This window comes from Pseudogymnoascus verrucosus, assembly GCF_001662655.1.
Source record: "Pseudogymnoascus verrucosus strain UAMH 10579 unplaced genomic scaffold scaffold_39, whole genome shotgun sequence".
NCBI classification, from domain to species: Eukaryota; Fungi; Ascomycota; class Leotiomycetes; order Thelebolales; family Thelebolaceae; genus Pseudogymnoascus; species Pseudogymnoascus verrucosus.
The window spans coordinates 133,032-143,142 of record NW_017263690.1 but is presented as its reverse complement, the minus strand read 5'-3'; the positions used below and the strand labels follow the sequence as shown (position 1 = coordinate 143,142).

The following is a 10,111-nucleotide window of genomic DNA, read 5'->3' as shown; positions in this document are numbered from 1 at the left end:
GTGGGAAATTTTGTGAGCCACAACTCGGCACCCGGTCAACTTTCCCACCCCTCAACTCAAACCATGAAATCATAGAAACATTTGCATGGATGGGAAATTTTGTGAGCCACAACTCGGCAGCCGATCACCTTTCCAACCCCTCAATCATCTTGGAGGTCTGGGACTTCGTAGAACTGCTCGGACTTGATGACGAGAAGCTCCTCATCCTGACTGTTCTCCGCCTTGAAGTTGTCGCTGCCCGCCGGCTCCTCGTCGTCGTCAACGTTCATGCTCTCATCAAACGCAGCGGCCTTTCCCTTTGCTTTCTTGGTAGGGGATGGTCCTGCATTGCGCTCTGTCTTTGGTTGGCGAGCAGTTGGAGCCCTTCCGGGACCTCCGTTGGGGTGTATCCCATGAGCGCGCATCATACGCTCATATCGCTTTGCGCTGCATCCGGTCGTAAGTAAAAATTATCAAGGTCACCATCAAATATGGCCGGAAGACTGGGAATGGAGATTGACTTACGCTGCACCTTTGCTCACCACCTGGCACTCTTTGGCAACTTCTGTGAAATCAACCTGTGGAAATAGTCAGCAATGAGCTGCCAGTAAAATCAAATGAGTTTAATACCTTGCCATTGTTTGACCAACGGATACAGGAGATGAGGAAGCGGAACTGCTCTTCATTTGTAGCTGGTGGCATTTTGATGATATCCGTGGATGACTTGCAACTGAGCTCTGGAAAGTGTTGTCGAGCAAGTGTTGTTAGAAGCAGGTATATGGATGCGACAGAAGAAAGTATTTGACGACCGAAGCAGGTGTGTTGATGTGAAGGAAGAAAGTGCTTGTGGATGCTTGAAGTCCAAAATATATGTTGCTCCACACTGAAGAGTTGGCCTGAGCTTGGCGGATATATTTGGTTTTAAGTATGAAAGCAGGACCTGCACCGACTTGGTCAAATGCCAGGAAACGAACACGGAGTTTGCAGCAAAGTCTGAGATGCCACTGTTGTATATATCAGCTTACAACAACGTCGGGAATAACAAACTCCAATGTGAATATATGTGAACTACTGCACCTACGATTACGCTTTGGAAATATGCTCAATCAGTCAAAAAGAGGTTCGTGCGAGCTCGGATGCACTGTATGCAATAATTCCGGCAAACATTCAACTGGCAAGCGTGACGGCGGCATAACGTTCACCCAGTTCCTTTCGGACATGTGCATTGGATGTGTATTAAAGGTCATTATGCAGCATATGGAATGGTGCATTATGAAGTCGTTACCATGGCGCACAGTAGAAACGTCACACGTCTACTTTGAGAAGGCCCGGAGTTGATGCTTCAATCTATCCTTCCATGTTGAACATTTTTGGTATTACTATAAAGTGAAGGTATACCACCATTACGAACTGAGCTGCCACCGCTATTACTTCGGGGCTTCAAATGATTCATTATGTAAGATTTATGGTCGGGTTGGGTTGGCAAACTGCATTTGGTCGGATAATGAATCCCAAACATGTCCGGCATTCACTGGCGTTCGCCATCAGGCCAGAGACCAGCATAGCCTTTCCATATCTACACAAACCTACATGGCCTTGGCTTATTTTGAAGACTCTTCTTGAAACACAAGTACAATTATGTTCAATCATTGCACCAAGACGATTGGAAGATCAAATCTTATCTCATTAAATCCCATTTATGAAGGGAAAATATTAGGCATCGAATATCCATCTGATATAACTCCGCCTAGTGCAACTGCTCGTCTCCCATATGTCCAGCCCTTGCGAGGGGGGGGGTGATGTTGCGTCAAAAGAAATAGAAACCGCCTCTTAACTCGAAAGTTGGAAGTTAATGCCCAGGCCGCTGGCCAAGAGGCGATTGAAAAGATCAGACAATGTCGTGGTTGCCGTTGACCATAGCTTCCATGCCATCTTGGTGGTCATCATTCTCCTCATCATCATCGGGGTTCCCAAAGACCACCTTCTCCATTTCATCGGTGTCCATGGCCGACTGATGGTCCTTGTCGACATTGTTGTCGGAAAGACTCTGGGCGCGGGTTTCCTCACGCTTGGCAATCTTGTATTGGGCTTTGCGAGCTGCGTTCTTCTTGGCGGTACGCTTGACAGGGGAAGCTTGGGTGCCAATGGCGAGATCGTTGTTGCCGTCGACGACATCGCTGGTTTTAGCAGCAACTTTGGCTGTGCTGGCGGCGAGGGGCAAGCCGTACTTCTTCTTCATGATAGCGATGCGGTTTGCAACGGACCTGGGGTTGGCCATGTTGCGCTTCTTGGCAACCGCGCTGCAATCGATCTGAGTGAAATGTTAGTATATGATAGGTGTGGTGAGTGTTCAGTCTCAACACAGCACTCGATATGACAAGCTCGGTGTTTAGATAAAGGAGTTTCAAGGCTGCTTACCTGGACTTGGCCACCCGTATTGTTATGGAGGCAATCGATCAAGAACAGGACATCATCGGCGCGCATGCCGGAACCGGCGGTGTCAGCAACACCTTCAGCAACAGTGTCAAGCTTCTGGTTCAGGTCAGTCATTGCCGTTGGGGGTTTCGTTCATGATGTTGCGTACCTTGGATGGCATCTTGGCGATGTTCCTGTTTCTGAGGAATGGTGAAGTCAAGCTGTGGCTGTTTTAGTATAGTTTCAGGTGAGGTTGAAGAAAGCAAGTGAGTCGAGGTCCAAATCGAATGGTTGCCACCAGCTTCTTTTGGGTCTTGCACATACCTGGAGCTTATGTTTCCTTTTCGGAGTGATTGAACAAGAGCAAGTGTGGTGGAGCCACTGATTGTTGTGTTTTTGCTTGGTGTTGTTGGTGATGAAAGAATTAAGGTCAGTAAGAAGCCAACCTGGGTATTTATATCTGGAGGCTCCGAGGCAACCGGGGATTTTGCGGCTGCACTCAGTGCTTCGAGCGGCTTCAGTCTTTCATAGATTTGTATAGGAATATTCCGGTTCATTTACGTCTTCCTTAGATAATCAAAGGTTCACTTTTACTTTCCTGTTATTAAGACCATTCTCTTTGATTCGCCCAAAGAGAAGATCCATATCATTCTCATATGTTTCCAACCTGGCCACTGGTGTCCACTCACCTTTCTTTTACAAACCATGCTTCATGTGCCACTTCACTACAGATCCCAAATTCCGCACTTGATGTGGCTAGTTCGTTCCATTTGACACTGTGCTATCCCATCTCCCCTTTAAAATTATAAATAAGGGTATTCCACAGTCACTTATTGCTCTATATACGAGGGGCAGGTTGACTCAGTCCCCTGCAACTCTGCATTCTTTCGAGACAATGTTTCTGACCGCCAACCATCTACTTTCGTTGCCTTGTGCAAGGCCAGAGACTAAACCACAGCCGCAGTATTATCACAGACAGCATGATTATTCAGACGTCCCAGTGCTCACCTTCGGTATCCAAAGTCAGCGGAAATAGAAATAGTAGGCTGGGGCAGTGCGGGGTGGCCACAGAGACCGTTGACAAGTCGTAATTGTGATATAAAAACATGTTTTGACAATTTCTTTCTCCAGGAACATGCACCAGAGGAAACCCCATTCATGGCCATTTACAAACTATTCGAGTCTTCCAGTGCCTTGCTTTGTAAATACAAGACTCGATGAGTTCGTCACTCTCATTTTATATAATGCCGAGTTCTACACCAAGAGCATTCTTTCGTTTCAAGCATTCCGGCCCTCCTCACACAAAATCTGCGGTGTTTCAAATGAGGCAAAATACTAAATACGGATTTTGGTCTCGTCACAGGTGAAGGCATCACTGCAGTTATCGAAAAACGCGGTTTCATTCCTATCTTAAAGACTGCCATGCGCCCATCCCTTCTCACCCCATCCTATCCATGTCATACCGCAGAGTATATAATCAGATCGAAAAGAAACATTCGCAATGCGCCCATCCACCCAGTACGATGTTGTTGTGATATATGCAGGTTTCCGGACCCGCCTTCAGATTCACCGTGAATGTGTAAACCTGGAAATCTGCAGTGGTTTCCGCGTTAGTGTATGCTCGATAGAATCCAGTCCAGGAGATGTGGAAATAGAAAACTTACAAAATATGCAGAAATTGCAATCAAATGCACCGAAACCCCAGCGTCGCGGCGAAAACAATCAGATGGGTGTGAAGCATCAACTGTTCTCCCAGGCTCTGGATAGTAAATCAGATTCCCGCAAGCCTTCAGGCATAGTCGTCAGCGGAGGCGTACTCCTCCTCCTCGACCGCCGTATCGGCATCCTCATCGACGTCTTCGGTCTTGACAACCTCGTCATGCTCCTGCTTGTAGCCATTGCCAAACTCCTTCTTGTGGCCATTGGCATCATCCTCCTCCTTGTAGACATCAGCATCCTCCTGCTCATTGTCATTGGAGTCATCATCCACAGCCGCAGCCAAGGCCTCCTGCTGCTTCTTCGTCAAGGCCTTTGGCTTGCGGGCCGCCCTGGGCTTGGCAGGCTTCTTCTCGACCTTGGTGGGGCTTTTGATTGGGCTGCCCTTGGAGCCGACGACGCGGACTGTCCAGCCGAGGGCTTTCTTGACCTGGCCGAAGCGGACACGGGCTGTGGCGGCGTTGTTGTAGCCGGCCTCGCTGGCCACGGCGTCCCAGTCGATCTGTGGGGTTGTTAGGAAGACTGAAAAATTGTGTTTGTGATTTCAAGAAGAGGAGAGATAATGCCAGGAAAATGAGGAGTTTTCGGGCCGTTGTTGGTGTGGGTGAATTTATGATAATTCACAATAGAGTGTCCCGAGGAGTGACAGAGAAATCAAAACAAAGCCGATGACTGTATGGAAGAAAGCTTACGTTGGTGACTCCATCACTGTTCTTGACAATGGCCACGAGGAAGTTGCACTCCAGTGGAGTTGGGACGCGAGTGGCGCCAGGCTGGGCCGGAGAGGATGGTGGTTGTCCAGACATCTTGATGGTTGGATGCAAAGATCGAAGCTGACTGTTGAGCTGGTTTTAATTGTGGTGGATGATGAGACTTTTGAAATAGTTAGCAGTCTGGAATGTGAAATGATATGTTTTGTAGAGTAGGTTGTTTGGTGAGCAAGGTTCGAGGTGAAAATGTGAGACTATGATTGTTGCAGTTGTGAAGTGATGGCCGCCAACTTGATGTTCCACTTGTATATGCTCAAGCAGATATCTTTGATAGATGTAGAAGTAATCACTAGCCTGTCTTTGAAGAAAGTCCAAGTATAACTCAGAGGTGGAATTCAACCAAGTGTGGTTCATATGAACCAGACTGGCTGAGGCTCATTGCTCGAAGTGAGAATATGGGAATGCAACTTACTTTTTGTATTGAATGGTTTGATTTGCAAATTATAAAGGCCTTGCAATGACAAAAGGCCAAAGCAGGAGCAAGTGGATTGATGTTTGTGAGGTGTATTGTGGATGGAATGTTTGAAAACGGTTGTGGGTGGAAGGTAGAATTTATAGGCCTCGAAGCGAAGAGTTGCGGTAGAAGGGCGGTCAGAAAATAGATGTTTCTCCTGCAGCTTCTCCTGCAATTTGTATGGTTTGGACTCGGGAAGTCCAGAGCACTCGGTCTGTGTTTGTATGGTTGATATTATAGAAATCGAAAGAAGACGGTTGATTGGTAGACAATGGCAGTTCTTTCCAGATCAGTATCCGATATATTCTGGAGAAGCCTTTCGAGTCTTCCGGTGCTGTGTTGTTTGTTCTGTGTTATTTTGAGGACTATTCGGGCCCGAAGACAACAGTTTTCTAAATTATATTTTAAATTCACCAGTAATATAACTCTAAATTTCTTAATGCTTATTTATCCTGCAAAGGCAAATTTTACGAAATGGAAGCAGAAAAGAATTGTCGTCATCTAGCATTCTGTTTTATAAACCACCTTGTGGGTTTGGTCTTCATTTCTTTCACTATCTGAGCTAAAATGAGAACACATCTCGAAGTGCGGATTACTATTTTCATATCAACCCCCGAGAAATAAGAGCAGCAACATATCCAATTTCCAAATCCTGGAGCACATTGCTTGTTTGAGCACATCTCGTAAGACAAATATTACATTGATTACTTTCTTATTCAGACAGGGTTTCTTCAGAGAGCTTTCTCCAGACAGTAGAACTGCCCTACTAAGGCGACAAGATTAATTCTGGCTGAAACCTACATCATGCCGTCGTTGGTCCTCAACTAACAAGTGTGACCGAGGAGCATTATTCGTTGCCCAGCTACCTCTGCCCCTGTTATTTTAGAGCTAATTCTAATTGGTATGACTTTATTTCATGAAATAAAGTCATACTAATTAGAATTAGCTCGAAAGATAATGTTTGTCTACTTCTGTCAACGAACCTCGACCTTCGTAGAAGCCTTTTCAAATCATCACAACAATGACTCGCGATCCCCAAATCACGGAACTTGAAACCAAAGTTAAGCATCTACAAACCAACCTTCGGCGTGCAATTGAACAAATTCAGCGATGTGATTTATGTCGTCTGTCTCTTGCCACAAACAATTGCCAACCTCACCGGGACGATGTTATCAGCGACTCTAGCTCCCTTCCATCCATCTAATCTAATTCCCATCATTATTTCCAAATCCAAAACGATCTATGCTATGGTATCCGTGATTACAAAAAAACTCAAAACACACACAAAAAACCTACAAGCTCACATGAAAATGACCACCTTCGTCACCCGATGCAAAAACTCCACCACGAACCCATATTACCCACCCATCCCATCTGACGTTGCTAACGTCAGGATTTTATTAATCCCGCCCGCCGATTCATTATTCATCTCGCTCAGTACACCCATCAACAAAACGACGTATCCCACTGAAGCTCGCCCTTCACCAGTCTCCCCTGCGCATCCACCAGCGTCTGCTGCTGCTGCTGCTGATGTGACTGAGGCAACACATACAGGAATGGATCATAAAATGCGGCTGTCGGCGCCATCCCCATATCCTGCGACCCCACACCCTCCATGGACTGCATGAACATGCTGCCCTGGGAGGACATTATCTCGTGCGGGGAGAAGGTGTAGCTGGAGGCGGGCGAGTAGTTGACAGAGGACCGACGTGGCTCTGGTAAGAGGTGGTGGTAGGGCGATCCGTGGAGGTGCGTGGGAGTTGCGAGGGAATGTGATGGCGTCGGGTTGGTCGAGTTCGGCGGCGAGTGAGAGGGTGTGTGAGACATGTGCGTGGTTTGTTTTGGGAGTTCGCTCTCGTTGACCGCCTCACCTGGCGCATCCGCATCCCCGAGCACGACGTCGTCCGCTGGCTCTGGCTTGACTGCCGGCGACCTGGCCAGAGCTTGTTCCGCGGGCTCCCCTGAGGCAGGAGCCGAATCGGCGGCGGCACCCTCTTCAAGTTTCAATTTCAGCAAGGCCTTCTCGCCGCCGTCCTCCTCCTTCTTCTCGTCCTTGGTCTTGACGCGCTTGGCTTTTGGGGCGCGGGATTTGTCGCGGGGCGCGCGGGCTTTGGGGACTGTGCCTTCCATCTGGTTCTTGAAGCGGGCGAAGCGCATGCGGGCCGCGTGGCCGTTGGTGATTTCCATGTCGCTCGCGACGAGGTTCCAGTCGACCTGGTGATGTGTTAGTGTCTGTCTTTTTTTTGGAGTGGGGTGAGGGGAAAAACTTACACTCCGCACATCGAGCTGCTTGACGATGTAGTACATGAACTTCGCCATCTGTGCCTCACTCGGCATGGTGGAACGTCGTAGGGATGCCAGGGTGATGGATTTGGGGTTGGACGCAAGGGGTGGTGGGGTTGGTTTGTAGCGTAAAGTGTCGATCGAGCGTATGCGGTGTAAGTTCTGCGGCGGTGGGCGGGATGTTCAGGTGGTGCAGATTTTGAGGAAGAAAGTTCAGCAAAGTGAGAATGTCCATGAGTGGGGGAGGGTCACGACAGGATGGGAGGAGGCTGCTGTTGATATGTGAAAGATGGTGAAAGGGAGAGCGTGGGTCGGGTTTGCTGGCACGGCGCAGGGCAAGCATGGTGGGGGGATCGGGTGGGGGATCTGTCTCTCGTTCACGATGGCATGTCTAGCTGGGCGGCATGGGGCGGGCGGAGATCGGCAGGGTTCGCCAGGGGGTTTGGTGGAGGGAAGAGAGGGAAGGGGTCCCGCGGGGACGTCCCGGGATCGAAGCAGAGGGGCTAGGGAGCGGAGCGATGCATGAATGAAGATTAGCGAATGGGGGGTGAGGAGCATCGGATGGTTGCAGAAGGGTTTGGCGTGGGGTGAAAGGACGGGGTTTGGCAGGGTGGAGGAGGAGGAAAGGGGGAGGGGAGGTGAGGATGGAGGGAGGGAGTGAGGGATATGTCCATAGCGAGGAATGGTGGGGGTTTGAATGTAAGTGGTAAGGGAGTGGAGATGGTTTCGGCGATTGATGGTGGCGGTGATAGGTGTTCGTTTGGTAGAGAGGGAGATGGGGGGAGGGATATGAGGTATGGATATGAGATATGGATATGGATATGGGGCATGGATATGAGGTATGGATATGAGGCATGGATATGGAGCATGGAGATGGAAGGAGCGAGGTGGGAGGAGGTGGAGGGAGAGTACATGGATGGGAGAGATGGATGGGGATTGATTGCGCAGATTGACAAGCGCGCTAAGCGACATGGGTGTGTGTTAGTGCCGCTGGTAGTGGTAGTTACATGGCTAGTGGCAGGGACTGCCGGGGTTAGACAAGTACTCCATCCATACGTGCATGTCCCTTCGCCTATCGCTTGGAGATGTTTTCTCCCCAGCCCCATGATTTTGTTTCCCCCTTTTCTCCCTTTCTCCTCTCTTCTCCGACTGAGGTGAGGCTGTATTTCTCCGGGCGAGCTATATTTACGATGGCTATATAATATGTTGTGTGGGAATGTGTTATGCAGCCTTGATTATCTAGTTAATCTCCCGAATTTAATGCGCAAAGATAGCTGTCTCATAGCTATCACATAGCTATCACATTTCATGGCGTCCCCAGCTTGGCGAAACAAAGTGATGGCCGCATTTTACAGGCATCTTACAGGCATTTTACATACGAGGTATTATAGTACTGTTACTGTAAACAAGGGTGCTATAGTGCTATAGTGCGGTGTAATATAGTTCAGCCGGATATCCCGCCCCGTTCCCGGTGGCTGGGACGACGTTCCCCCTGGACAGAGAGGAGTAACAACCCAGCTCGCCGGGTCGGCGCAGGAAATGCCGGGAAAATACTATCACACTACTATCAGATACCATACATTACTGGACACACTATGCAGGTATTACCTAGTTCGTTCTCGCCCTGCTATTATTTCGGAGAATAGAACCCAAATGCATGGATCATATGCGCCTCTTGTTACGGTCTTGCAGGGAAGAAACCAAAACAAATCAGGTAGACATCAGGCAGCAGCGGGGCACGTACAACATCATCACGAACCACAGCGAACCACCACGAACCATCACCACGGAAAGACCATGTTCCTGTACAAACTGGGGGCAAATCTACGGGAATCGACATGCGAATAGTCTGGATAGTATGCATACTATCCAGACTATGCCACATACCGACAACCATGCGGGGGAAGACTGTACTACAGATACAATCCTCCTGCATCTTCCTGCATTAGTCAGTGTATCAGTGCCTGCATAAGGGCCGTCGTCGTCCACCCATCCTCTTCGTCCATTGTCCAATCCCCTCATATCATATCTTGCGCCCATCTTTGCACCTCTCACCTTTCAACCACCTGGAAGCAGCCCTGCAACCACCTAGAAGGAGCCTACAGGCATCCTACAGGCATCCTCGTCGATCAGCCACACTGACTCACCACTGGCGCATTGTTGACGCCGACCAGGGCGCTCAACGACGCCCCGCGAGAGAAGCATCCCATCATCCCCCAAACATGTCCTCACCGCCATTGGCTCAGTGGCCGGCGGTCAGAGGCTTTTCAGGAGATAGCTTCCTTGTTAATATCACTTTTGCATCTGCTTGATAGCGACTGGTGAGACACTCTGCTGCAACTTAGTAGAAACTAGACCTGTAGTGTAGTAAGTATATCGAGTAAGTTGATGTATTCTCCCCATACAAGGCATCTCCTACCGCTCTTTGCTCGTCATCTATCCCTTGCCATCCTCCCCTCCTCCATCCCCCCGCGACGCGTCCCTTCACATCTGC

The 10,111-nt window shown here is 49.0% G+C and overlaps 4 protein-coding genes across 4 annotated transcripts; all 4 read right to left on the bottom strand.

Moving 5' to 3' along the window:
- Positions 1-7: 7 nt before the first annotated feature.
- On the bottom strand, positions 8-975 carry VE01_07725 (uncharacterized protein). Its single transcript, XM_018277158.2, has 3 exons — positions 610-975; positions 505-557; positions 8-426 (listed from the first exon to the last, which is right to left on the bottom strand). Exons 1-3 carry the CDS (start codon positions 679-681, stop codon positions 141-143), a joined length of 411 nt encoding a protein of 136 aa, XP_018128051.1. The 5' UTR covers positions 682-975; the 3' UTR covers positions 8-140.
- An 831-nt stretch (positions 976-1,806) lies between these two features.
- Positions 1,807-2,793, bottom strand: VE01_07724 (uncharacterized protein). Its single transcript, XM_018277157.2, has 4 exons — positions 2,719-2,793; positions 2,564-2,615; positions 2,398-2,511; positions 1,807-2,290 (listed from the first exon to the last, which is right to left on the bottom strand). The coding sequence occupies exons 2-4, from the start codon at positions 2,573-2,575 to the stop codon at positions 1,868-1,870; spliced, it is 549 nt and encodes a 182-aa protein (XP_018128052.1). The 5' UTR covers positions 2,576-2,615; positions 2,719-2,793; the 3' UTR covers positions 1,807-1,867.
- Positions 2,794-4,183: 1,390 nt separating this feature from the next.
- VE01_07723 (uncharacterized protein) lies at positions 4,184-4,916 on the bottom strand (the record flags this gene model as incomplete). The annotated part of the gene is made up of 2 exons (XM_018277156.1): positions 4,184-4,612; positions 4,803-4,916. 2 exons carry the CDS (start codon positions 4,914-4,916, stop codon positions 4,184-4,186), a joined length of 543 nt encoding a protein of 180 aa, XP_018128049.1.
- Positions 4,917-6,739: 1,823 nt separating this feature from the next.
- On the bottom strand, positions 6,740-8,511 carry VE01_07722 (uncharacterized protein). Its single transcript, XM_018277155.2, has 2 exons — positions 7,606-8,511; positions 6,740-7,548 (listed from the first exon to the last, which is right to left on the bottom strand). The coding sequence occupies exons 1-2, from the start codon at positions 7,669-7,671 to the stop codon at positions 6,781-6,783; spliced, it is 834 nt and encodes a 277-aa protein (XP_018128050.1). The 5' UTR covers positions 7,672-8,511; the 3' UTR covers positions 6,740-6,780.
- Between the last annotated feature and the right edge of the window lie 1,600 nt (positions 8,512-10,111).

Bases quoted from the DNA above. Each gene is read 5' to 3' on its own strand.
- VE01_07724 (XM_018277157.2), bottom strand. The intron at 2,291-2,397 runs GTAAGCAGCCTT...CATTTCACTCAG, and splicing joins ATACGGGTGGCCAAGTCCAG to ATCGATTGCAGCGCGGTTGC.
- VE01_07725 (XM_018277158.2), bottom strand. From the start codon at position 681: ATGCCACCAGCTACAAATGAAGAGCAGTTCCGCTTCCTCATCTCCTGT. The intron at 558-609 runs GTATTAAACTCA...CTATTTCCACAG, and splicing joins GTTGGTCAAACAATGGCAAG to GTTGATTTCACAGAAGTTGC. The intron at 427-504 runs GTAAGTCAATCT...GACCGGATGCAG, and splicing joins GTGGTGAGCAAAGGTGCAGC to CGCAAAGCGATATGAGCGTA.
- VE01_07722 (XM_018277155.2), bottom strand. From the start codon at position 7,671: ATGCCGAGTGAGGCACAGATGGCGAAGTTCATGTACTACATCGTCAAG. The intron at 7,549-7,605 runs GTAAGTTTTTCC...ACACATCACCAG, and splicing joins AGCAGCTCGATGTGCGGAGT to GTCGACTGGAACCTCGTCGC.